The sequence below is a fragment of the Brachionichthys hirsutus genome, chromosome 5, assembly GCF_040956055.1.
Source record: "Brachionichthys hirsutus isolate HB-005 chromosome 5, CSIRO-AGI_Bhir_v1, whole genome shotgun sequence".
In the NCBI taxonomy this organism is placed as follows: Eukaryota; Metazoa; Chordata; class Actinopteri; order Lophiiformes; family Brachionichthyidae; genus Brachionichthys; species Brachionichthys hirsutus.
The window spans coordinates 3,418,370-3,446,286 of NC_090901.1; the positions used below are offsets into that span (position 1 = coordinate 3,418,370).

The 27,917-nt window shown below is 45.5% G+C and overlaps 2 protein-coding genes across 2 annotated transcripts; one reads left to right on the top strand and one right to left on the bottom strand.

Moving 5' to 3' along the window:
• Nucleotides 1-3,904: 3,904 nt before the first annotated feature.
• On the top strand, nt 3,905-9,767 carry rgma (repulsive guidance molecule BMP co-receptor a). The gene is made up of 4 exons (XM_068739165.1): nt 3,905-3,918; nt 6,157-6,272; nt 7,365-7,888; nt 9,058-9,767. Exons 1-4 carry the CDS (start codon nt 3,905-3,907, stop codon nt 9,760-9,762), a joined length of 1,359 nt encoding a protein of 452 aa, XP_068595266.1. The 3' UTR covers nt 9,763-9,767.
• A 2,768-nt stretch (nt 9,768-12,535) lies between these two features.
• chd2 (chromodomain helicase DNA binding protein 2) lies at nt 12,536-27,846 on the bottom strand. Its single transcript, XM_068739001.1, has 37 exons — nt 27,314-27,846; nt 24,101-24,353; nt 23,688-23,774; nt 23,443-23,504; nt 22,894-23,034; nt 22,401-22,574; nt 22,168-22,307; nt 21,867-22,086; nt 21,693-21,793; nt 21,303-21,481; nt 21,041-21,165; nt 20,527-20,743; nt 20,338-20,427; nt 20,060-20,250; nt 19,782-19,970; nt 19,533-19,695; nt 19,288-19,440; nt 18,715-18,786; nt 18,335-18,484; nt 17,922-18,070; nt 17,706-17,802; nt 17,536-17,628; nt 17,278-17,451; nt 17,030-17,199; nt 16,914-16,955; nt 16,698-16,837; nt 16,489-16,627; nt 16,255-16,405; nt 15,928-16,050; nt 15,737-15,859; nt 15,523-15,660; nt 15,280-15,396; nt 15,000-15,178; nt 14,823-14,922; nt 14,525-14,717; nt 14,121-14,370; nt 12,536-14,049 (listed from the first exon to the last, which is right to left on the bottom strand). The coding sequence occupies exons 1-37, from the start codon at nt 27,373-27,375 to the stop codon at nt 13,710-13,712; spliced, it is 5,487 nt and encodes a 1,828-aa protein (XP_068595102.1). The 5' UTR covers nt 27,376-27,846; the 3' UTR covers nt 12,536-13,709.
• Between the last annotated feature and the right edge of the window lie 71 nt (nt 27,847-27,917).

A 27,917-nucleotide genomic window follows, 5' to 3' on the forward strand; every position in this document is an offset into this window, starting at 1 on the left:
ATATTAATTCATGCAGAATAAGTTTTTATAATTTGCTTATAGTCAAAGTGGTTGCTTTTTCACAAATAAAGGCCTAATCCCTTATTATTGTCTTATTTTTATTCATTTTTTTCTGAGACCGATTTAGCTGTGCTCAAATTTAAATAGACGGAAAGTGATTTCACACCGTGTGGAAAAACATCTCATCTAATTTTGTTCTCAAACTGATAGGCTCTTATTTTTGGCACAGTAATGTCAGACGGCGGAAATGAAAAAGGCAGCTGTTTTATTGAGATAAGCCCCGCTCTTGTGCTCTTGTTGCATGCATTTATGGCACCTTGCATGCTAATGGCGTCGCGGCTGTTCGCCTTTTCAAAGCCCATCACGTGCAAAATTGTGGCGACCATTTATGGTCTGAAACAGTCATTGACTCACTCGTGTTCCTCCTTTTAAATTTGTCTTGATGTGTCCTCCATTGAGTTCTGTTTTTGCGGCGGAGCTCATTATTTCTCTTGCAGTCTGTACACACACTCGGTCTCGTTCTGTGCATGTCTGGAATTAAGCGATGGGGCGCAATTCTTGCTGGATTGCGTTCTAGCTGCAGGAGAAAGGAAAAACACGGGGTGACAAAAGGAGAAATTTGCTTTTCCCTGCATGAAATGAGATTCTGTAATGAGGGCTCGGACATTCAAGCTCATTCCTCCCTGTCGATGAACAGGCCAATTTGCAAGCGTCCTGCATTCATATTGTTACTGACTGTGAGAGTAATTTCAGGCAGTGTCTGAGCCTCGTATATCACCTCTTAATAGAGTTTTTTGAATTCATTCTCACACCTCGATAACAAAGACATTGCTACTGGATAACCTCATACACCCCCCCTCCCTCTTATTGAATGTCAGTCATGTGTGCACGACGTACATCTTTGTCACTGAATACCAAGGGATTCTCATTGTGTGTGATTTTTTTTTTTTAACCATTTAACAGCCTTTAGGAGGAAGAGAATCCTGTCAGCGGCAACAGAAGGTCATTTTGATGCTGAAAACAGATTTAGTCTTTCCAGTTAAAGACAATATGTCAGATAGACAGTAGTCCACAGTGAGGGACAATCCTAAACGGCATCTGTCCCTCCTGAGTCTCAGATATAACTGGATATTATTTCACATCCGCCTCGGGTTGAGATGTGTGGAGTGGAAAATGAAACGCTTGCATCATTTCATGATGCGTTTGCTGCACTTATTAGCAGCCCTGTTGATAAATGTCAAAGCAGTACGTAAGATGAATGATACTCCAGGTGAGTATGAATACACAGTGGGAGAATACATTTCACACTGCCATATCTTCCATGTATTTTTCAATGTAAAAATTAATCTGGTGGAGGTGTTTAAAGATTAAACATGTGACACAGTGTTTGTCTTACACAATAGGTTTATTAGTTAAAAATCGGAAGTAGCCTGCCCCCTGCACACTAAACAAATTATTTCCTTCTTTAAATGCATAATTTTGAGATTGATTTCATTTTAAATACGATGACAGTTACTGAAGATTAAAGTTACAAGTAACTAACATTTTCATGATTGTTAGATTTAATGTTTGGTCTCTGAATGTCAAAAAAAAAAAAAAGCCCAATTTGGCTTCATCCAGTATTTTTCCCTAAAGATATTCAGGTTATCAGGGAAAGGACAAACTCAGAAATGAGGCGGCGTCGGGGAAAGTAATCCCCATAAACTATTATCAACTAATCTAATCGACTTCAAGTGGGAAGACATCATTTATTCCAAGCTACAGAAGAAATACCATTAACTGTCTACGGTGCATAATGAACCCGAGATGCTGTGTCTGTGTCTCACACAGCCGAATCTAAACCCAGCGGGGAAACCTCAGAAATAAAAGCCACCGATTTATGATTTACCAGCATAATGAGATCATGACGCAGTCGAGTCGATACGACAGCGGGGAAGTACAACATGTGATGATCGCCAGGAAGCGAAATGAGATTTTAACGACTCCTCTGTGTTTGTTAAAGTTAGAGAATGTGGTTTGCAATTCATCGAGGGGAAGTTTGAGTGAATCAGTAATCTAGACTTTACTGTGTTTTACCTGTGTTTGTAAAACTATATATATATATATATATATATCCTCACTATGTCACAAGGTTTGAAAAAAAATACAAATTTCTGCCAGGATCAATTTTGTGTTGTTGTTTTTTTAACGTAGGCCTCGCAGGAATGTTCTTCTCCTCTATTTTACGTGACTTTATCTCCGGCTTCTGTTTCGTTTAGAGCTCTAACAGATTTGCTGCACTACTTAATGCATCTTTTATTTGGCCTTGGAAAAGTTGTGGCTGTAATCCCAAGTAGCCAAAAAAATGTTACCTCACCGTAATATCTCACCAGCTGTGTTTGAGGTTGGGCCGGTATCCGGCACCTCTAAAACCATTCTCTTCACACAGCGGCGTCATTCTTTCATGTTTTTATGTTACATCAATGCAAAATATGCTGCCTCTCAGCGGCCATCTGGGCCAGGTCTGGGCTTGGGATGGTAAATGAGTGGAATACAGGGGTCACTTTCTCTCCAGATGCACAAAGGGATGACGTAATGTGTCAGTTCTTTCCCGGTGGCTTCATGAAAGGTTTCAGCGGCTCTTTGGTTCAGCTGGGCTGCAGAACCGGGAACTGGCTGCGATGCATCTTTAGTGTCCTCCATGATGAAGAGAAACTGGAGCAGAGGGAGCTACGTTGTGAGCAGTGGAGGCTGGAAAGTCTACAGAGAGCCTGGAGGGGGGGTCGTGGTGGTATTTTCCTGCATGCAGTCTGATCCCAAAGCACAGGTGCAGCCTCCATGCACCCCCTCCCCCCCCCCTTCCTTTTGAGCATGCATCGCCCAACCCCCTCCTGCCTGCTGGAGAGTGTTTGTCCATCCGATCCTCCATTAAATCCCAATTATTATGGATTTGTCTTTTGGAAAACTGTGATTTGCATAGATGAGGGGCTGATAAAGGTTAGCGGTGGTAGATCTGACAGGGGGGTGGGGGGGGGGGGGGGTGCATTACCTAGAAAGATCTCAACTTAATAAAACATTGTATGCCTGGTATCATGCAGGTTTATACTTGTCTACTCAATGGTGCAGAAACGCATCCAAATGGCGCAGAAAGGTCATTGCGCGTTGTGCGATAAGGCAGGAAATAGGCCGCTGTCCGTCATGAGGACGGTTTGACAGTCCCTGCGTTTAGATGCATTTGCTTTCGCAGAAAGTAGCCGCGCACAAGCCGATTCTGGCTTGTTTTTCGATGCAGCTGCGCCCTCATCAGAGGATTCCTGTCTCCCGGCGCGTCTGAGAGAAGTTGGAACGGAGCGGGGGGTTCGCAGCTGAGATGTGGAGCTCCCAGCGACGTCATGCAGAGCCGATCATTGTCTCTCTCGCACTTTCTAACGAGCCATTTCACAACATCCAGACAGCGGATCGGGCTGTGCGCAGCGGCGGCGGCAGCAGCTTTGCCCTCGGGGGCTTTTTTTTCTTCCCCCCTTCTTCTTGCCTCGACCATAACTAACAATTTGGAATCACCACGCGCGGATGAGGCCAATTACTGGACTTAATCTATCTTAATTGATCGTTTCTGATCGACTTGATAGGCTAGTTAAGTTGAGCAATGGCTGAAGAGCGCTGAGGACGCGCTGGGAGAAGTGGCCGTTCCAATGAACGCCGTAGAAAAGGCGCGTAGATTAATAAACAGAGACCATGAACACATCAGAGGATTTTATTTTATTTTATTTTATTTTATTTTATTCACTCAGAAAGTCACTGAGTGCGTTTGATTTCGGATTATTGTAACGACACAGGTCGAGTTTTTCTTTTTTTGTTTTTTTGGAGTGCGCTTCCTCTGGCTCCGTCTCCGGGTTTCTGCAGAACTCCAGAGTCGGCAGATCTCATGCAGTCGGCAAGGTTTGTCTGTCCGTTAGAATAGATTATTCTGCTTTAAAAAAAAAAAAAAAAAAAAAAACATCGTTTATTCTAAACAATGTCCATTTTCTGTCAGCAAAGATGTGCTTCTGCAAAATCAAGAACTTATTCGCAAATGAAAACGATGGCCATGAAGAGTTTGGCAGAACTGTCGCACTTTACTGTCGGTATTTAGAGGAGAAGCCTCCTGAAGCTATTTATATCTGTCATCTTCACAGCGGCGCAACTGAACAAACACGCCTGCTGGCTGAAGATTTCCACCTCTTTAAAGTCCTAATTGTGTGACAGTTGTAATTAGAGCAATAACCGAGCTGTCCATAAAGCTCACATTTAATGACAGGTTGAGATTGTCCTCATAATGCCATGTGCGTTTGGAGTTATCATCTGAGGTTTCGCGTCAGCGCTGACAACAAGCGCCATCTGTTGGAAAAGAGCGTGCAATCCGGAATAAATGTCAGACTGTGGTGGTTGTTCCTTTTGTGACACGTCAGACAGGTTGGGAGGCTTGAAGCGCTGAAATGTGGTTGGACTGCGCTGGTTTTATGCTTTATTCCAGCGCGCCTTTACCTGTTGGAGCAGGTGGAGCATGCATGATCTGGATCATGAGATATTTATCAATGCGTGTTTTTCATTGTAGGTATAAAACGTGGCCTTTTAAAATCCGTTGATTAAACACGCCGAATTAACACTTGATGAGGAAAAAGGTTATTATTAATTATATTATTATTATTATTTTATTTTTTTGAATGTTTTCATTGTAAGATTTGGGGTTTTCCGTTTTCATTACCAAATGGCTAAATGAGGGCCGTTGGCTATATTGTATAAAGTACATGAATTCTATGTTTTATGGATTTATTTTAGTGTTTCTGTGTCCCTTACAAGGGTTCGGGTTAGGGTTCCTTGTGTATAAGAATACATGAGGCATGCATATAAAATATTGAGATGCAATGCATTGTGGGTTCTTGTCTTGTTATTCGTGGAGGCGCCTTTTCATGAAGCAACGTTCATTCTTGTGTTTCTTGTGCACACTTAACCCTCCTGTTATCCTCGCAGGTAAATTTGACCCCATTCAATGTTTTTCATTCATAAAATAACAGTTCCCTTTTTTTACTTCATACTTCATGACTTTTCCTGTTGTGATGAATGCAATTGATTTAACTGTATAATTATCATGATGACAGTTTTTTCAATGTGCTGAACACATTGAAACGTATTGGTGTTCCTCTGGGGTCAATTTGAGGTGTGTGTGTGTGTGTGTGAGTGTGTGTGAGTGTGAGTGTGTGTGTGTGTACTACTCACGCCTGCTGAAGGAGAACTGACATTTCCCATGTTGTGCAGGGCGGGTATTCCCACAAGGACATTGTTAGTTCATGCAAAATAAGTGAGGAGCAAACGTCGAAACAGCTCTCTCTCTCTCTGTCTCTCTCGCTCTGTCTCTCTCTGTCTGTCTCTCTCTCTCTCTGTCTCTCTGTCTCTGTCTCCCACTGTCTATGAAAGTTCATATTATCGACCTTTTGGTGTCAAAAGAATAATTTCACATGAGAGCTTCTGCTTTATTTTATTTTTTTTACTGCTGCAGATTGTGCTTATTTTGTCAGTTATTATATTAAAGTATATATATATATTATATAGCGTCCTCTGGGACGTAGTCAAATATAAAGTATACCGAGATAGAAACACTTGAATGCATCCGTAACGTTCTGCAGCTCTCAGTTCGTTTAGTTACTTTGTTTCCACCGTAGGTGAAGATCAAACGGTTCAAAGGACTCCATGATTCTCCTGCAACATTGTTTCCTCTCGTTGCTCCTTCACTTCCTGCTTCAATCCTAAAGATGGATCCCCCCCCCCCCTAATGGGACTGTATTCCAGACGCTGGAGGTGACGCAGGCCTGCGCTGACAGAGTGTAGGACAGTTCTCCAAGCCTGAATAGTGTTACCCCCGCTACACCCCCTCCCTCTGTGGGGGGGCAGGCCGTGATTGGTTGAGGGTGTCCCCCCCCCGCCCTCACAGGCTGCACCTTGTCGACACGCCCCCTAAAGCCCGGCCGTCCCGCAGCTTCCAGCCGTCGGCCACGCACTAAACGAGCCGCGCTGCGGGAACGACTCACAGAAATCCCGCAAAACAACTTCCTAGTGATGAGAAGGGACGAACCCAGAGCCGTTTCGTGGGCTTCTGTCTGTGGCTCTAACCCGATTATCCTTCTAATCCGGTTTGACCAGGGAGAGGAGTGAAGCGCGACCCCGAGCTGGATGGATGGTTATGGGGGAAAGAGGAAGACCCTCGGCGCTAGACGTGTGGAGAGTCCTCGCCGTGTTTCTCTCGCTCCTCCCCGCCGGTAAGGTTGAGCTGCTGCTTCTTTTAACGTTCCTAATTCGGTTTACGACCCGGTGCGTCGACGCGGTGCGACAGACACCGATGTTTACATTAGAATAGAACGAGAGCGGCTTATTCTACCGGACAATGTGCGTCTTGTGCTGGAATATTAATGATCGAGTTCACAACTGAAAGTCAAACCGGATCGAAGATTTAAATCGGTTTGTGAAGTGCTTTGTGATTTTGCAAAATGGTTTGAAAGTTGAGGTTAAGAATAAATAATAGAATAAAGTCTGCCGTGCCCAGTTTAAGAGTTAAATCTCACCAGAGGGGCTGGAACTGAGGGGTATTGTGCAGGGATGGGGGGGGGGGGCCTCAGAGTTCAACACGAACCCCCCCCCCCCCCTGGTTTTGTTCCAGCTCTAACTCTGGACGCTGACTGCGTAGAATTAAAATGCATTTATTGAAATGGATGGACGTTAATGTTGAGGAAAGATCATCACATGTGAGCAGAAGTAAATTCAAACGGATTTAATATCCTGGTTTGATTTGCAAAGGGTCACTTTTCTGCAGGGGGGGGGGGGGGGGGGGCTTCTCGTTTGACTCTTTTTTTGCCAAACCCTTATCGGTTTTCCCTCTAAAGTCATTCGCCATCCAACAACAAGGCGATAACGCTCCGATGTCTGAGATCAAGATCAGTTTATTGCCCCGTCTGGCAAATGGCTGGTAAAATAGAGGCGATGCGTTCAAACTCTCGGGATTTGATTTCATTGTAAGTCTCGCCGTGACTTTTTCCAGACACTGTTGCAGATGAAAAGTCTGTTCAGACAAACGCTCTATTAGTTAGAGGTAATATAATGCAGGGCAAGAGTTGCATTTGAGGGCGTTTAAATGGCCAAATGCATAAGCAATAGATAAAACATCTGCTTCTATACATTACTTGGTATTTCCTTTGATGTATGAATACATTATTGTGAAACATTACTTGGACATTAATCATCAGCAGTGAGAAACGTAACCGCTGCCTGTCTTTCTCGTTGTCGTGCTTCTGGATTGTGCGCTTCGTTCCATTTCCTTCACGCCGTGTCCTGCTCCCCCCCCCCCCCCCAAACAGCCAGTCTGCAGTGCAAGATCCTGAGGTGCAACTCTGATTTCTGGGCCTCCACGTCAAACTCCGGACCGGAGGAGGAGTTCTGCACGGCGCTGCGAGCGTACAACACTTGCGTGCGCCGGACCGCGCGCACCTGCAGGGGCGACTTGGCGTACCATTCGGCCCAACATGGCATTGAGGATCTAATGAGCCAACACAACTGCTCCAAAGAGGGTCCGACGTCCCAACCGCGAATCCGGGCGCCGCTCCTGCCGCCGCCGCCGCCGCAGGCGATCCTCCCCGACAGCCAGGAACGCTCCGACGGCCCGGAAGTGTGCCACTACGAACGCAGTCTTTCACGCGGCACGGCGCCGCCGAATTACACCCACTGCGGCTTCTTCGGGGACCCGCACCTCCGGACCTTTGGCGATGACTTCCAGACGTGCAAGGTGGAGGGGGCCTGGCCCCTCATTCACAACCAATACCTGTCAGTCCAGGTGACCAACGCCCCCGTGGTGCCAGGTTCTCTGAGCACCGCCACAAGCAAGGTGGGCACAAACCATGTTTACGATCATATATTTTTTTTTAAAGGCCATACATTATTAGAGACGTAAAAAAAAAAGATTTAATAAGTCAAATGATTAATAAGAGACTTAAAACCCCGTCATATAAATTAGTCCTGGTTGATTTATGAGTTGACTAATTAATTACACTCCACAGTCAACAGAACCCCCCCCCACGACCCCCACCCCACAACAAAAGTAACTAGAGCACCGTTGGAGCGACGTTCAGTCCGCGCCGAACGCATCAATCGTGCGTTTCTGTAATTATCTGTATCAGAGTTTTTTTATTATACGCTATAAAGTATTTGTGTATTTCTTTTTAAGCTTTTGAAGCAATAACATTTTTATGTTGCTGTTCTTGGAAGCAAATCCTTTATCCTGGACAAAAGGCACAACAAAGGCAGCAGCCAGTTCCACCTGTGTAAATAAGATCAGCGTTAGCAGGGCTCTGTGTTCGGCACACTGCCTTTGCTCGAGAAAATACAAACTGCTCTGCTTATTTCCATCTTCATTTGAGGGAGGGATAATAGAAGTGTTGTTTTTTTTTTTCTTCTTCTTCTTTGTTTTCATTAAAAGTAAAGTAACACGGTCGTGTTGGCGGGAACTGGTGCAACCGGTGAACCGTCAAACTAACGGCGTTCTGCAGAACCTGCCGGTCCTCGTGCTAGCAGAGTCTCTGGCCTGTCCCTTGCATCGCTGCTTTGACAATGGCTCGTTGGTGTCCCGGTGAGTCCTGACCGGTCCCCCTTAATTAGCTGTAGAGTGTATCGCTGTGTGCCGGCTCGGCGCCACTCCCTGGAGCATAGTTCTGGGGGTTCACGGGCAGGTTCTTCAACGCTATGAATGGCTCGTCTTTGTGTCTGCAAACTGAGGCCTGATTTTACATGGCTGAGACTCGTGTTTTTTTTTTTTTTGAGGGCGTTTACCTTGCCCCACCCCCCATGTCGAGTCAGTGCTGAAATATGACACTTAACTGTGAGGCGGTGGGATAGACGGCATCCATCGCACAAACTTGTTCTCAATGCGTAAGCAGTAAGATCGTCCCTTTTAATGTCTGAGTTTTACGCTTTCAGGATGTGACCACAAAGTGAGAATATTTCACGTGTAATGTGCGCGATCATGCGGGCTGAAACGTCTTTGCTTCTTTTCTGCAGCTGACAATCATCTTTAAGCATTTCCAGGAATGCGTGGAACAGAAGATGTACCACGCCGAGACGGACGAGTTGCCGGCCGCATTTGCGGACGGCTCCAAGAACGGAGGGGAACGGAATGGAGGGAACACGCTGCGCGTCGTGGAGAAGGTCCCCGGGCAGCACGTGGAGATCCAGGCCCGGTACATCGGAACGACGATCGTGGTCCGGCAGGTAGGCCGCTACCTGACATTTGCCGTGCGGATGCCAGAGGAAGTTGCGAATTCCGTGGAGGAAGGTGACGACCAGGACTTGTACCTGTGTCTTAACGGATGTCCCGTCAACCAGCGCATCGATTTCAGGAACCTCAGGGCTCCAGCAGCCGAGGCCCACACGGCAGGCAGGAGCCGGAGCGGCGCCGGGGCACCGGGCTTCACCTACCTGACTGCTAAGGCCAGGTGTAAAGAGCGGCTCCCGGTGGAGGACTTGTACTTTCAGTCCTGCGTGTTCGACCTCCTCTCCACCGGAGACATTAACTTCACCATGGCGGCCTATTACGCGTTCGAGGACGTCAAATTGCTCCACTCAAACAGCAAGAGACACCACATCTTTGAGAAGGACGCTTTCGTGAGAAACGCAGCGCAGAGGGGCGGGGACTCGTTTCCGCTCTTCCTCGTTCACCTCCTTGCTGTGTTGCTGTGGCTCGAGTGCTGCACAGGTCGTCTCTAGTCCCTTTACAGCAGTACCTTCACCGTGTACTTGTCTCCATGACTCGGGTACCATTGCTTCCATCGTTCTTCACCGGTTCTGCCATCTGATTGGTGGCCTGCCAGCGAATCCACCCCAGCTTTGAGTCTCGTTTTAGTCGTATTGTCATGTTTTAACTCCAGTCTAATGACAAGGCGAGCTTCACCTTGCCCCCCCCCCCCCCCACCTATCATCACATGTATTTTACTGCTTCATGCGACTGGTCTTTGAAGAGTGCAGCGATGAGAGACCAGCCACTCCAGAGCTCAGGGTAGCTACCTGGGATTAAATCCCACGTTCTCACTGGGGCCGCATGCCGATGGGAAACTGGACAAGATGATCTTTTGCAGAAAGAAGAGTTTGCTGATCCCCCCCCCCCCCCCCTCCCCGATTCCCTCGTCGTTGCCAAGCCAGTGGAGCTCTCTGTGGCGAAGCGAGGGGACCTGACAGGGGGCTTTTGTTAACCTAAGGCCAGAAGCAGCTCTATGTTTGATTAGTTTCCAGCTTTGGAAAAGCCTAAGCCTTTTTGGAGGAAACACTCAGCCAGAAGGATGTCAGAGCAACGTCTCCAGTTGTCTGCTGTGGAGATTAATGGGTCACATTGTTGGGTTTTGTGTGTGTGTGTGTGTGCGTGCGTGTGCACTTTAGGATATATAATGTGTGCAGAATTCAGCATCTGTGGTTAATTTTGTGTTTTGTGGATGCAGGAGTTCCCAGAAATAACAATTACCAAATCTCTCCTCTGTCCAAGTTGCACTCCGAGTGTCAGAAATAACGAGGAGGTGGAACTCCGGTCTGTTGAAACGGATTCCATCGGCCGAGCGGATGAAAACAGAAATAATCAGTCTCATCCAGTGTTTTTTTTTTTTTAAGTCTGTAAAATTACGAGCTGTAAAAGATCAACTTTAACTACGGGCACTCGAGTGTGTTTTCAGAGTTTAGATCAAACTCCAACATCTCTGCGGCAGCGATTTGTGACTTTAACTCCCCCCACACTCGATTCAGCAGTGGCGTCGATAGCGTTAGTGCTCACTGTAAAAAGTTAGTTGGTTTAGCGTTTTATAGACTACTAGTGCGGCTGACCTGACTGTGGCTTGGTGCGTAAACGATAAGCACATGTCTGCAGACGTGAGTTTATGGCTCAAGTCATTGCCAAAGAAAGAACCCTTGTGCCAACATTTTTCCCAGCAACTGAAGTCTCTTCTTTCAGTCTCAAACATCTCGCATCAGAGGGATTTGTGTTTGTTGGTGAATTTACGGTTTTGTTTTTTGCACTTTTGCCTCCGCTTGTTCCGTGTTTCGTGATCGCACTCCTTGTTGCCAGCGTTGAACTTTGGCTCTCGGCTGCAGTAATCTGGCGATGTGCACGTCGTCCCCGTACGATACCTTACGCAGTTTTACTTCATTTATCCTTTACACTGAAGTATTCAGCAGGCCGTTACTACTGCCGTTTGAATAAAGATTACCATACGAACAAACGACTGTAACGTTGAGTCCTTGTGTTTATAGATGTCATTCGTATTGTGGATTTTGCAGTATAAGGGTTTTTACACGTTGAATGTGAGATTTGTACATATGTTTTGTGAGATGTTTAAATGTTAAAAGTCTACATTTGTACATGACTAGTTGCGTTTTGAATTTAAAAGCTGTTTTTTTGTACATCTTTTGGTGAATGTGAACCTTTTCATCTGAAAAGGGATTATTGCAAAAGCATGAACGCCACAGAAGAAAATCTTTTTACTAAATACAGTATTCTCATTGTGTATTTTGTAAATAAGTGATACGCGTTTAGCTGACTGGGCGTTTCTGGGGGGTGTTCATGTTCTTGAATTTAAGCACTTTATGTTTATCTTTTTAATTTAGGTCTCATTTGGTTTGAAAATCTGTTTGACTTTTACTGGTTCAAAAGGTTTAGGGGAGAAGAAGAAAAAAAAATCTGAATGGAAAATACCAGAAAGATCAAACTGTGTTTGGATGTAAAGCAAATGTTGTGCCACGTGCCAGCTGTTTATGATGTAAATTATTTATTGAATAAAAGAAAATGTCTCGTTAACAATATGTCCTCGTTGGGTCCTCTGAAAGCCTTTTTATTTTATCTTTTAATCAGTGCTTTGCCTCCATTTGCAGTGTTTGACTGCCCCCTGCTGCAGCCAAGCAAAAAGTGAGCGGAGTGCACGTTGTGTAATCTAATGCAGACGGATGCTTTAAGACAAAGACCGCAGCCCATGAAGACACAGCAGTGTGCTGAGATCAATGTGAAAGTCATGTACAATAGCAACATGCTTCACGTGTTCACGCGTATAAAACTAATGTGAAACATTGAAGCTGCGCCTGGTGATGAATAAAACGATGAATCCTCTCAGGTTATTATTTACATGCTCATACTCTTCGAGCTTTGTACATCATGACTCACCCCGTCGCAATCGTTGGCCTCAAAGGGATGTTCAGCAGCCAGTGTGTACTTTAAATACTGTATTCCTACATTCAAACACTCCCAACGCTCCAAATATATTGTGACCGCGATGGTTTCATTTTACATCGGGGGTGCTTCCCGTCATCGAAGTGAAATAGATTAGAGACGCAGCAAGCTGCTACTGATGAATAAACCAGCGAGCTGATTGGCCCAGGAATGGATCATCGTCGTCCTGTTGCTACGACGTTCCCAACATCATCGGTTTAAAAAAGAAACATTAAAAAAAAATTACTGTGTAAAGAAAAATACTCCAAACAGAACCAGGAAGGATAAAAGTCATTGTGTAACAAATTTTATTACATATCTACAGCACATTTATCCTAAGAGTGGTTTTGTCACAAATATAAATTATTTAGACTTTCTTCAAGAACATTATGTTACAGGAACTGTCGCTTGCTTCAGTAAAAGAGATGCTGCTGGTTGTCCACGGCAACAAGTCAGTCAAGTAGCACTCAAATGAACAACCAGAAGACATGGTCCCTTCAGCCGGTCATTCTGAGCAGCGTTCTTAAAATGTAATACTACACATCCTGCTCATGTCAGGCCCCACTACTGTCCACGGTCTAGTATACAACATAATACACACATAAATAAGGCACAGATAGAGAAGCATACAGGGGGGGGGGGGGGGGGGCAGAGCAAGACTGGATTTGGCACAAGAAATGTGTTACATAAACAAACAGCAGCAACGGGAGGACAGCGGCGAATAAAGTACCGGTAGTAATCAAAGTAGTACTTTCAGAAACAACTGAATACTTACATTAAGTAGGATGAAAGACGGGCGACTTTCTGAGACTGCCCCACACTGATGCCCATTGTCACCAGGACAGACGGAGGATAAAGGGTATTTATGAAGTTATACTGCGTTGATGTAGTAAACACTGGTTCCGATTTAGTGGAATGAAGTAAAGTCCATACGAGGGAGTTTGTTAAAACCTGTCAGGACAAATACTGGCTTCAATTACCCCCCCCCCCCCCCCCCCACCCCCCCGGATCAAGATTAACAGTACGAAGGTGCACGTAACACGTTAATTACTGACCACATTTTATCCTCAGTGACACCATTTAACAAAAAAACGTCCATTAGGATCAATCCCAAACGTTTAGGATTCAAAAGGCCAAAACCTTCAGGCACTTTTAGAAGTCACGCATCCCAAATCCATCGATAATAGTCCACGGGACTAAGCATTGATCAGCGTTACACTCAGTCTTAGTCGACTGATTGAGTCAATTCACTTGAGAAAAGATGCCCCCCCCCCCCACCCATTGTGAAAATGCCAGGAGGAAACAAACTGTCCTTCGCCATACAAATCAGTCACAGAAGGCGCGGGTTCGATTCCCTTAGCAACTTTGAGCTTATGATTGGCGAGTCAGGGCTTGTCCATCAGCAGCATGAGGCTTCAATCCCGGAACGAAGCCCCACCCCCGATCGGCCGCTCGGCCAACAGCGGCATATTTAATTCTTCCTGTTGTTCCAGTTTGAGTCTACCGCGGCGTTGGGCTCGGCGGGGCGCTCGGAGGGGCGCTCGGCGGGGCGCTCGGAGGGGCGCTCGGAGGGGCGCTCGGAGGGGCGCTCGCGTGGGGAGCGGGAGTCCTGGGGAGACTTCTGAACCTGAGGGGACCGAGGATCCAGCGGCAGAGGTTTGTCGGGAGGGAAAGGCCTGCTGTAGTGGTCCGGTCCGGGCGGCCCCCCTGACCTGTGCTCCGGCATCCTCCTGTAGTCCTGGAGGGGCCCGTCTCTTCCCTGGTGGTAGCCGGGATGGAACTCATCGCGTCTCCTTTTGGGGTCTGGATGCCTGAAATAACGTTTATACTTGTGACATCACCGTTCCGAACAGAACCAGCCGCTCGGGTTCGAGGAGCTCACCTGTCGTAATAGGGCCGGTGGCCCCGGTGGTCCCGGTCGTTGTTGTTGTACTGATCGTACGGCCTTTTGCGTGGGGAGACGTTGTTGCGGTAGCCGCCTGAGCTGCGGTACGGGTCTCCGTGTAAACGCCGATCGCCGTAGTGATCCTTGTAGCGATGAGAGTCGTACGGGTGATGTCGGTCTCCCTGCCATGACGGGTTGCTGTTACCCGGATACGCGTATTTACGATCCCTCTGCCATTCTCCTCTCTCTGTAATCAGACACGTTTAAAAAGCGTTGCATTATAACTTTTGATTCTAAACTAAATTATATTTCCCTTAAGAATTAAATTCAGTCAATCAATGTCTCTCCGGGGTTTGCATTGCAAATGGGAATACTAAACCAACGTAAACCGCAGCACATACCATCGCTGCCAAAATGGCGCTTGTTGGACATGTACTGGTCTCTGTGGTGTCCCCCGTGCGAGCCTTGCTGGGACGAGTGAGACGCAGCTTTGGAGGACGTCTGAGTACCAGAGGAGTCTCTGCTGGACCCGGACAAATCGGGCCTGAAACCTTTACCCCTCCCCGCAGAGTCCTCTTTCTTCTTCTGCTCCTTCTGAAAATGACACAGAATATCTTTTAAGAGTTGGTTAAAGATCGTGTTTATTCCCTCAACACTTGATAAGACGCAGATTCAACAGCTGGAAACGGGAAAACTTGCCTCCTCTTCATGTGACCGTTTCTTTTGTGCCATTTTGTAAAGCTTGTGAAGCTTCCGCGCGCCAAACTCCGTAAACTTGGACACAAATATCCAGAGGTTTCTGCCCAAAAAAAAAAAAGAACGTTTTCAGAGGGGGGCGGGCTTTTCATAATGACGCGTTTCACATCGTCGCCTTACCTTCGCCACATTTTCACGTGATCCGGGTCGTTGTAGGCTTTGAGGCATTCTGTGATCCGGTCGCCGATCTTCAGCAGACACGTGCGAGTGTGCTGGAGCTGCTCCTGATCGGAGAGACCCTCGTCCGGTTTGTCCAGCTGCTTCAGGGCCCTTTTCACGGGCCTCATGCGCTCCTTACACTACACACACACACACACACACACACACACACACATTCATGGTGTAATAAACCGTTTAGTGACACATTATTTATGAAAAGCCACACGAGCGATAAACACACAATACTGAAAGTCTCCTGGTCGAGCTCGTCGTCCTCCTTCCCTTCGATGGGGACCGGCTCGGAGCCGGCTGTGATGTGGACCGGGCCTTGACTCCTTTTTCCTTTGGCTCCTTTAGCCTTAAAGACAAAAAATGTCCCCCCATGAGGACAAATAACTCCGCAGGACGGGGGAAGACAAACCACTGGCCTGATGTTCCTGCTGCGTGGATAAACACAAACAAGGTCGATCGAACTTCGCTGTACCTTTTCTTTTCTCGGCTTGCTGCCCTTTTTGTCTTTGTCCTCCTTCTCCGTTTTGGGAGTTCCCTGCTTCTCTTTGTTCTCTTTGTTGTCTTTCTTCCTTTGTCTTTTCTTGGTGGGGGATTTCTCTGCTCCATCATCCTGCTCAGACACGAGACGGGACGTATTTGACACAGACGCCCTGAACAATGAGAATATTTCTGCACCGGTGACTGACCTTGACCTCGCCCTCCTCAGACGGGTTGTCTGACAGGCGGGGGGAGGCGATGTCGTTGCCCTGCTCATCCTTGAGGATCTTGCTGTCTTTTTTCACCCGAGGCTTCCTCTTCTTCACTTTGATCTTAAGGGGAGGAGACCGGTCAGTCGTGCAGATCGGAGACAGACGCCGCGTGCTAAACGGCCGCGTACCTCCTCCCCTGCTTTGGACACGTCTGCGCTGTCTTGCTCTTTTTTCAGCAGCTTAAGGAGATACTCGGCTCTCGCTTGCAGCTGCTTGGCCTGTGGCTTCTTGCTCGGATCTTCTGGGAGAATCTGCGCGGCAAGAAGTAAATGTTTGACTTTTAAAAAGGTGCATTTTTTAATTGCTTTTACACTAGCAGGTCAATTCTGTCTAAAATAGACAATTTATATATTCAGTGGCACAATTTTTATATTTTTAAATAATGATTTTTTATATTTTTAAACAACATATTCTCTGTCTCAGCGATAAAAAATAATTATACATTAGATATTTGCCTTATCAGCGAGTTTAAAATCCGGATCCGTCTTGATCAGATCCCAGTTACCAAAGCCGTGTTCGTAAACGCCAAGTAAGAGCTGGACGTCATCCTGCAGGTCCCACTCCGCATCAAAGTGGGCTACCTTGACCCTGCAGGCCAGGCTGAACCTGCGGGACACAGAGAGCCGTCATGCATCACCCTCGACTTTAATCGTCATGCGCTGAGCTTCTAAGCTGCACTAGACTCTCACTTATTTCTCTCCGCAGGGTTTGCAGGCACGACTTTGTGCAGAGGCTCGAACTCTTCCTCATGCTGGACGATTGACTTGGCATTTACTTGCACTCCTGAGATCTTGATGTTAATTCCTCGCCTTTTCCCAGGACCTTTGGCTGGAACATCGGCCACTTTTTGTTACTTCAAATTAAAAACAAAACAAAAAAACGTAACATTAAAACCAACCTTCAACTGGGTTCTCTTTAAGGTGCTCCTCGTGCTCCTGCACTGCAGCCATGCAGCTAGTATGGATTAGCTCTCCGAGTCTCTTCAGGTCCGCTACGGACTTGTCAACCAGTTCCGAGTCTCTGGCAATGGCCTCCAACCTGGATGCAGATCACAGAGCCCGACTTCAGGAATCACGCAGACACACATTCATTAATGACACCACTTAATGCTCACCTTTCCAGCGGTGACCCAAATTTCTTGTACGCCTTAATGAACCTGTTAACGATATTAGAATGAATATATTTGCACACGTTAAACCAAAACTAAAGACAATCGCTCCGGTGCTCGACCTGCGAATCTCGGCGTCAGTAAAACCCTCCACGTTGTTTTTGCGTGCTCGCGGTCTTCCTCTCTTCTTCGGCTTCTTGTCGTCCTCGCTGTCCTCGGTCTCGCTGTCGGAACCCGAGGAGCGGTGCTTCAGCTTGGAGCCCACGTCGCTGTCACTGTCGTTGGCCTGAGCCTGAAAGCACCAAAAGCAACAGTTGTGGACCCGGATAGCTGGAAATGTGCAGACAAGCCCTTCTTCCTCTGCGCTTACTCTTTTGTTAGAGCTCCTGCTTCTGGGAAGCATGAAGATGTCCTCCATCTCCCGCTGCTTGGCCTCCTCCTCGATTTTGCGACGTTGCTCTTCAGGGATGATGTCGTCCCATTCCCTGATGAGCCTCCCCTCAAACTCTGTAGTGCTCTCCTCCATGCTGGAGAAATTGGCCACCTGAAGCAGAAGGGGGGGATAGTTTTGAAGGAGATGAAGGCAAGACGTACGTCCAAAAACAAAACATGGATAACTTCCGGGCACCTTGAACTGAGACAGCAGCTCGTCTGTGGCGCTCGAGCCCTGATCGCTTTCCCTCGTTTCAGCCAACCTCAGGATCTCATCGATGTCCATCTCCTAAACAAAGACATCCTGATTTAACGCTTACAAAAGCAAAGCAAAGTCGCACTGAGAACAAATCAATGCTGCGATACCTGCGGTTCAGACTCTTCTCCTTCAGTCTCTTTGAAAAGCTCCTCGGCACCGAACTTGAGGATGGCAGACAGTTCTTCTTTGTTGAAAGGGTTAGAACTGAAACAAACAACAAAGCAGGAAAGTTAAACTGGATGTTTCAGATAAAGCTGCATTAAATAAGAATTATAATAAAACTCAATCAGCACAAAAGCTGAAGCTCATTTCTGACGGCTTACTTTGTGTTTCTTGAGTTGCTGTCCAGGACCGTCCGCCCGGTGGTGTCCATTCTCTGAATGACCAGATGGTCCAAAACCATCTTTTTCTTTGCACGCTCAATGATGTCCTCCTCCACGGTGCCTTTGGTCACCAAACGGTAAATATTCACCTATGAAGGGAAAGGATGGACAGAAATGTCTTAACCCTCCCGTCCCCAAATCACTGTTCATCATTCCGAGTCATATTTCATGACTTTTCCTAATTTGATGGGTAAAATTGATTAAACATAAAATTATCATGGAAAATGGACAACAACTTTGTGTAAATCATTTTCTGGAGGCAGATGTCCTGCCCGACCCCCAGGACTAAATGTTTGAGGATAACACTCCACAGTCACTGACTGCGACAGCCGCCAATCAGAACCACGGATTACCTGTTTCTTCTGGCCAATCCTGTGAGCCCGGGCTTGTGCCTGCAGGTCGTTTTGAGGGTTCCAGTCAGAGTCGAAGATGACCACGGTGTCCGCCGAGGCCAAGTTGATGCCTAAACCGCCGGCTCTGGTGGACAACAGGAAACAGAAATCCTAGAAAACAGAGGATATCCTTAATACAGACCTCATCAAAAGACAAACACCAACATTTCTAACATGCACTACATCACAAGCATGAAAAATAGCCATTATGAACCAACCTCAGATTTTATTTCAGTAATCATGTATAGTTTTTGCACAATGTTTCTACAATTCTATTGTCAAAGAGTAGAAATCTGTCAGTTCTACACGCGAGTTCACAGCATCAAATCTCCGGTACACACCTCTGAGCCTTCAGCGTTGAAGTGGTCGAGCGCTTGCTTTCGGATTTCTCCCTTTATGGACCCATCCAGGCGCTGCAGTGGAAACGGGAAAACAGAGAAGATTAACTTTCAAAGGTTTCCCGAGATCGGCCATAACGCTGTCGATGTGCTCAGACCGCTCACGCCGGTCCACGTCCAGGACCAAGTCCAGGACCAAGTCAGCAGCAACAACCCGAGACCAGCGAGTTGCAGGAGTCAGCAGAAAATTACTTGTTGGTATAAATAACCAGTTTGAAACTCAAGCCTGGGGGGGAGCAAGAACTGCTATCCATTCATCAGAGACTGATTCGACCCACCCTGCCGTTACCGCCACAACAGCCCCCGTCCCAGTCAACAGCAAAGCAGCGGTGAAAAACCGTGTCTGTACGCTTTTGGCAGATCACACGTCTCTGATCTATGAAGAGGGAACGAGCGTGCTTTCCTTCCACAACACCATTCAGAGGAACCAGCAGCAGACCGGCTTGTGTGCGAGAACTGAGGCCTCGCTTTGCACAGAAAAGGCAGAACGCTGCTCTGGAAAGGTGCAACACCGACCTGGAATGGGTAGCGAAGCTTGGTGAGGTATTCAGCCAGCATGTCTAACATCCGGACCATCTGGGAAAAGATGAGGACTCGGTTGCCTCGTTCTCGGAGTCTGGTCAGCAGTTTGTCCAGCAGCACCAGCTTCCCGCTGCCCTTTATTAAACCCTAAGGAATAAGGATTTTTCCATGTTTCATCACACGGCAGCGACATCCTGAGGCGTTGCCCGTGGCTAAAGAGGGTTCAGGAGGAGACATACCTGCAGGACTTCCCCTTGTGTTTCCGTTTCTCCATCTTCAGGCAGTTTGATGAGGAAACAGTGATTGCAGCACTTTTTAAGCTCCATAACGATGTTCAGGAAGCCGGAGGAGCTGCCTCTGGTGCCTTTGGAAAGGGCTTTGTAATTCCTTGTTAAAATCCACCTGGAAATATGGAGGAACAAATTAAGGTCGTGAGGAATACCGCGAGTGCAGCAGAGGTGGACGTGAGAACACAAATGAAGTCGCACTTATAGAACTGTTTCTGCTGGGCAGTCATGTCCACGCGGAGGATCTGCTCCACTTTGGCCGGGAGAGATTTTTCTACATCCTTCTTGACGCGCCGCAGGAGGAAGGGCTCAAGAACTTTATGAAGACTATGGTAACCATTATCCCTTCCTTTGCCGTGCTCATCCTCAAAATCCTCCCAGGAATCAAACCTGCAGCGTAACAAGAGAGAACAGAAAAGTCATTCACGTCTGTCTGGGATTCAAACTAGCAGCTGCATGAGTTCAGCACCAGGGCGTACTTGTCGGGCATGAGGAAGTGCAGCAGTGACCAGAGCTCTTTGAGGGAGTTCTGCAGCGGCGTGCCGGTGATGAGGAGTCGGTGGTTGGACCTGAACTCCATTAATGTTTTGTACAGCAGGGAGTCGTCATTCTTGAGCCTGTGAGCTTCGTCCACGCCCATAAAAGCCCAGTTGATGTTGCCAAGCACTCCCTGTGACAAACATCGAGCTCTTGTAATCCCAATTAATCTGTACTATTCATGCTCAGGTAAGAGGAAGATACGGATTGGTGCGCCCACCTTGTCTTTGAGTAGGATTTCATAAGTGGTTAGCAGCGCGTTGAAACGAATTCTCTTCGTTTGATGGTTCACCCACTCATAGTCACGGATCTGAGAAACAGAAGCAGAAATGCATGCGTTTAAAAAATAAACAAAAGCAGGTCAGCCACCTAAAACGTCCAGGAAATAAGCCCTGCGGATCCCACTTACTGTTTTCCGGCTCATGACGTCACCCAGGTAGACGACAACGTTCATGTCTGGGGACCAGGCGTCGAACTCCCTCTGCCAGGAGGTGAGCGTGGACAGAGGCACGACCAGCAGGAAGGGCCCGTACAGCTGGTGCTGGTGGAACAGGTAGGACAGGAAGGAGATGGTCTGGATGGTCTTCCCGAGCCCCATTTCATCAGCGAGGATCACGCTGTTGCACCTGAGGATGAGGATGCAGGGGGGGGGGGGGGGGGGCGATGAGGTTTCAACCCATCCTCAACGGTAAGACGCACCAAAAATAAACTTCATCCACAGGTAGAGTGCGCACGTGCGGAGCGTAGACACGGGGAGAGTGCACGCACATCTTGTGCACGTCTCCTACGCTAACTATGTAGGAGTGACTGGATGGTTTCATTTAGCAGCTTTTTGGTTGGTAATGACCCGAAACCACAAAATATGAGCGTAGAAACATTCTTTTTTCATGATATGTCCCCTTTAATATTTATTTTCTCCGTACCTGCACCAGGAGTGCGCCAACCAGTTCAATCCAGCCAGCTGATAATCCCTCAATTCGTGGGTCTCATCTCCGATATACGAGGGCTGTTTCTTCAGAGCAACAAACCTTGGTCTTTGCTTCAACACCTGAAAAAAACAGTAAAAAAATAAAAAATAAAGCTACAATTACATAGAGAGAAACTGTTGATATATTGTTTGATATTTAAAAAAGTAGAGTGAACAAATATTTAGACCATGTTGGATTAAAGCAATTGGATTTTTACCTTACAGTCTTTAGAGGGGACGGTTTTAGTGGAGTATCGATTCATGAAGCCGTCGATGCAGGGCTCAAACTTCTTCCTAACCAGAGCGCCGTCTTCCCAGCTGCACTCTGAATAGGGCAAACCCATCCACTTGCAAAGGTACTCTGGCTCATTGGACGACGGCGCCTTGTGGCTATGAGCTGTTAACAAAACACACCAATTAACCAGATGAGACCATTGTAAAGGCAGAAGACAGGAGGTAAGAATCATAATGAAACGTCTGAGGAGCTTACAGGGGAACTCAGACGATCCTGGCGTCTTTCCCGTTCTTGTTGCTGGCAAAAGTCAAATGAAATACTTTACAAACGCAACATAAAGCTTTAAATATTAACATGTTGCCCGGATTCTCACCAATAACCCGCTCCACAAACTGAAACTGCTTGCTCAAGTCAGCAGTGAGCTCCTGCTGACAGTTATGAAACTCGACGTCCTCCGGGCAGGCCTTCCTCAGCCTACAAAGAAAATCAGCTCTAAAAACGCTTGAAAGATCTGTGAACTACGCGGCACAAAGACGAAGCTCTTCACCATGAATTGAGCTCATCTTGCTTCTTTTTGTAGTTGTCCATTTTCTTGAGTCCCTTGACCTTCTGCTGAATCAGCGACTCCATGCTTTCCCACGTGTTGTGGATGTAGGACCAGCCTTTCCACTTAATCAGATGCTGTTCCTCCCCTTCGTCGTCGTCGAAACCTTCGCTCGGGTCCCCGTTCTCCTCCACAACGTACGCAGCGGTGGAAGCCCCGGTGGCTGGAAGAACGAGACGAAACATTTTTAGACATGAGGCAGACCATGAGGCGAAGCAGCGGAATACAAGTAAAAAGAAATCACCTCCTTTTTTGCCGACTCTGGTCTCCATGACCCTCTCAATGGTTTCGCTGTCATCATCCTGCAGCTCCTCGCCCGCGTCTCCCGTCATTTCTATCAGGTCGTCCGAATCCGTTTCAAAGTCGTGCTGGTCCTCTTTGTAACTGGAGCAGCATAGAACAGGAGATCAGGACAACGAAAGCAGCTCCCTATTGCCCGTCCTAATTACAATCCAATCTCTGGGCTCGGAAATGCACCTTTTGACCTTTGTTGCACCCCTTCTTCGGGTCTGTCGCTTAGGAGTGTCGTCTTCGTCATCCTCGTCCTCACCGTCATCGTCCTCACCGTCGTCCTCTTCGGCCGATGAGTCCTGTATCCTGGTCTTCCTTCCTTTTTGGGACGGCTGCTTTTTGACCGTCTTGGTCTGAGGTCTGTAAAACACAGAAACCAACCGCCTGGATCAGCATCACAAATATCATGTTGGTCTCTGTTCCACAGAGAAACTGCAGCAAACTGGTTTTGGTTTTTTTTTCATTTATTTAGCCGTGTGATTTATTTATTCCATTTAGTTGAGATGAATCTTATTTTTTAGATGCATTGTACATTGAGATAGAAGAACATCAGGATGCAGAATGTGACAAAGCAAATTAGGAAAGGGGGGAAAAAAGCCATGAAAAGCAGCTCAGACAGAACGGAACGACGCGACACAGCGGGTAGCCGACTGCTGGCGAGGCCTCGCTACGCTCTTACCTTCTAGCAGGAAGACGTCTGGATCTAACTTTTTTCTCTTCCTGCTCACTGTCTGAAATGTCGGAAGATTCCTCCTCTTCCTCCTCCTCCTCCTCCTCCTCCTCCTCTTCATCAATTGAGTCATCATCTTTCCAGATATTTCTTACAACAAAGAAATGCCACAAGTTCACCCTTTTTAGGCCGACCACTGCTACAACCTATTTGAATGTCATTAGATTCCGGCCCCAGGGTGTTTTGTTTTGTTTTGTTTTTTTTTTACCACAGGAGAAAGTCGTTGATTCAACCAATCACATTTGATGTAAATGATCGCCTGACTGACTGACACTAACCGAGTCAATGTGGAGCCAATAGAAAACCGGTTACACATGAGCTTAAATGATAAGAATCACAATGAGCGCACACACATTAGCAAAACAATCAAAAAAAGCAGACATGGACTGGATACAAATATAAACTGAGTAAAGTACATCTAAAACATGGGAGGCTTGAAAGAATAATGTTGTACCGTCAGAACATTCTACAAAAATAGTACTCAGACTCCATACTTACTCCTTTTTCTTCCCTCGAGATGATTTTCTCTTGGGACTTTCACACTCTGAGTCACTGCTCCCCTGTGAACATTCAACACAGCAGGCACACGTTTCAGCAATACGCAGACGAGCCACTAGATGGTAGTAGTGGCCTGCTTATACTTATACAGAGCTGTTGCCAGTGGAGCCAACTCTGGCAGGACAGGCCTACTGGCCGAGCTGTACCGGTATTTGTAATCATTCTTTCCATGTCTTCAAGCTTACCCCAGCTCCAATGTTTAACCGGGCCGGCTCTTGTCTGCTGCGGTTTGACCTCCTGACCCCATATACATCGGGGTGTTCGTCCCACATCTGTAAACAGGTGTTTACAGATTTCCTGGTGATTATTATGAATGGTCTGTGGATTGTGAGTAAGTGGGTACTGATTTCTTGAAAAGATCATCGATGATAAGTTTTCAAAAGTGTTTTATCTTTTTGTTTTTGTATTTCGGGGTGAACTATCCCTTTAAGTTCAGTTGCAAACTGCCTTGCATGTCAAAACTTTTATCATATTACATCCTTGATAAAGTTAACTCAATCTTCATTTAGAGAGGACAGGAATGTTAAACTGCTTTAGAAGCAGTGAATTAACACAAATAACATAAGGGCATTTTTTTCTTTAGTTCAGTGACCTTTACCTTCTTCACATCTGCCAGGCGCTCCTTCTTTCTAACTGGCTTGTCTTTGACTTCTGATGTGGTTTGCTGTGATTTGGTATCTGCGGATTCACACTCTGATTCCGAGCGACTCTCGGACTCTGAAGAGCTGTTCGACTCCGAGTTGTGTGACCTCCTCCTCCTCCTCCTCCTCCTCCTCTCACTGCCATGCTCGCTCTCCGACTGACTCCCCGACTCGGACGCAGAGTGGTTGGATTCTTCTGAAGCGGAGTTGCTACAGGAACAAGAACAGATTCATCCTTTCATTATTGTAGTGCTCATGTGTTTGTGTAGATATTTCTCAAGATATTTGTGCCGGGACATGGAGAAGCTGCAAGAGCAAGTTGTGACCATCAGCTGAGAGTGAACAAAGACCTCATGACATCATGCTGCGTCCGTACTGAGCCAACAGTCTTGTAAGAACTGCATTCTCTCGAGGACATTCAAATCCTCTTACAGGCACTACGAAAAGCCCAAGATCAGCTCTCACCACTAGAATAAAACTGAGCTAAACTGTAGGGCTGACATTCGTCCTGCTCGCCTCCAGCACAGCAGCAGTATCCAAAAAAATACTCAAGTCAAGCTCACATTGTTCTAATGGAGAAATATTAAAGTAGAATGATACCAAATAAAACAGTTTTAAACACTTTAATAGCCTAGCTCACATTCTCATTACAAATGTAACAGCTAGTCAAGAGCACCTCTTACATTGAAGATGAAAATAACCTTCAAGGAGTTTAACAATATTTAATATTTTTCGTCAAAGCTTGAAGACATAAAAGGAAATACATTTTATAAGACAAGCTTAAATCTTACTTAAAGTTAAAAACCCCAAGTTGGTAGTCAATAGCAGGTCAATAGAACAACATATTCAAATACAACATATAAATATCAATTTTTCAATGGCTATATTCAAACGTCGTATTTATTTTGAATAAAATAAACGCCTTCAATAGATAAGCCTGGTAGTGAGACCTTTCCCGTTGTGTCATGGTGCAATACATTCTCTGGACATGTGGGGACGCTATACACAAGCAAATTAAATATCGCTGCGGTACATTGACTACTACGGCAAAATACAATTACTGCAGTTTAAAAGAATACATCTGAACATAAACTCAAGTCATTACTCGCCGTTTTTCATTAGATTACTAATCACATTTGAAATTAACAAGGCTTCCGTAAGTTATAATACTGATCCTGTATGTCATTCATACGATCATAGAAATAAAACACGACATGAAGGTGAACTCTTCAGACTAAATAATTATAATCGCACTTTATCAACGCAACTTCGCTGTTCCTGTTTCTCAGACCGTTCCAATTGTTTACAATTATTACCGGATATGACAACCTATTTCCGCATCTCGAGTTCAAAAGTGGGTGGGACATGCGAGAACCTCGAATTCCCATTGGCTTGGGTGTTGCCATGTTGAAATCCAGCCTATAGGAACGCGATGCACAATATCTTGAAGGTCTGAACTCTTCCTGTTCCTCCTACATGTAGTCCTGAACTGAGTTTTAATACAGATAAGTGAGCAAACTGGCCACACGAAGCCAGGGCCATTTTGTGATTCAGTAGAGCGTTCGTGCATCACTCAAGTCAAGAATTGCACAAAACGACTGGTTCATTTTGATTTCCTGTTTCTGTTCAGGGCTCATTTGTCATTAGAAAGTTTCTCATCAGTTGCAGAGGACATTTTACTCGCAGCTTAAAATACTAAAATGGCTGCCTGAGACAACACAAAAACTACAAATGTGATGTAACCTACTGCATTGTACCTGCAGTAAAATGGTGGAAATCTGCATCAAGTATCAGAATTCTTGATCTATACATTACGGTTATGAAGGATGAAAAGGGGTGCATCATGTTTTCACAAGAGGGCAGTTCTAATATTAAAGCTGCAAGCTGGTGCAGGGTATTTATGCAATAAAATCACGTTCGAAAGAGCAGCCACTGTCGTTTGTATATTTCTGCATTGTTCCAACACAAACATAACCTGGCAGTTTTGAAATCAAACTTTATTGTTTAAAGTAGAGCCATGTTTCCACCTGATGTAGGGACCTGCAAATGACACACAAATACCCCTTTACCATCGTTGTAAAATGTTTTGTGAAAACAAATTTTGTTGATTCATGAGCACAAAACTTTGAATAGAATTTGACAATACACACAGGAAAGGTTTGAATAGAAAAGAACATTATTTTTCAGTAGCATTCGCAGTAACATCATAAAAGAGGCTTAAATCAACACAATCTCCCTAGAGTCAAAATAAATACAAAATACTGAGTATTTAAAATGATAGCAAATCTGTATGATAAGCTATCGGTTAATGTAAAACCCTGTCAGAACGATGAAAGCAATCATTCATTCCATTGATCTAATAATAAACAATCAGTGTCAAAACATTTAAAATAAAACTGTCCATTGCAGTTTGGTCCCAAAACTAGTAGTAGTAGAAAGTAAAAACAACATATTCCTGGCAAACAATGGCATGTCTGTCACAGTTGTTAAGAACTAAATTAGATTTAAGATCAGTAAGCATAAATCCAGACAAAAGTATTCATAAGATATAAAGGCTTTTGGAAGAATGGCTGAGCATAACTGACGATAACTTGCATGTCCTACAACTCCACAACTAAACTATTTGAACAGGTGTACGTTCAAGATTATAGCTTGAAATATAAATGAACATTGTAATCAGTGCATTCAAGTCAAATAACTATTGTACAAGTATTGTCATACATAATCACATAAAAGACTAGATAAAGCACTGTTCAGAAGGAACAACAAATGCAAATAGAGTTTCTAAAACAAATAAAAACCCATCTACAGCATGGATAAAATGGTGCACTGCAGCACCAAGTAGCAAGACAAGGTCATATTACTTTGAAGCGATGAGACATCAAACATGAGACAATTCACATGACAAATTATACAGGACAATTTGCTTTCAGTGTCATCTAAGACACTGTTCACACTGGATAAAGGGCTGATTAACAGGCCTGAAACCCCAGAATTGTTAAGAAATTGTATGACAATCAGGGTGTGGCTATTAAACAATAGCAAGGTCATTCATGACAGTGGTGGACGTCAACTAAAACCACGTAGCAAATGCATTCACAGGTGATCGACCACACTTGAAAAGGTAAACAATCAAGGCAGATATAAAAAAAAAAGTAGAAGTATCATACCTTGATGCATTACTTTGAGACGATCCCTCATCATCTTTTTTTTTACTCTTATTCTTCATCATCGTATTATCCTTAAAACGTTTGATAGGATGATCCTTGGTTCCGGTATTTGCTGTCAAAAAGTTGGAGGAAGCATGAACTATGATAGAAATCCCACAAGACTGTCTTTCCTCAGCTGGCAGTTAAAGCCCAAGCGGTGCGACACGAGCGAGGAAAAAAAAAAGGCATCAAATCGACAGATTTGAGGATAACTAATTGTATCGCTAGTATAATTTTAGCGTTAAAAAAAAAAAAAGACAGGTGCTAATACATCAAGTTAAATATCCAACTCGTCTTTCAAAAATCGCCCACGGATCAAGCCGCATGCAATTAATTTTAACTGCGTCATCGCGAGAAAGATTAGAAAAATAACACTTAAAGATGAGAAAAACAGTAAATTATGCACCACACAATGTAAACAGTCCAATTCAACGTGAAGAACGGTGGTAACATAAATGAAACGTTAGATCAATGTTCGTTCTTAAGCCGGGTTTTCAGGCTATAATAACCTGTAAAAGAAAATAACAATTTAAAAATAATTAACAAAAAAAAAAGCGTCGTTTCA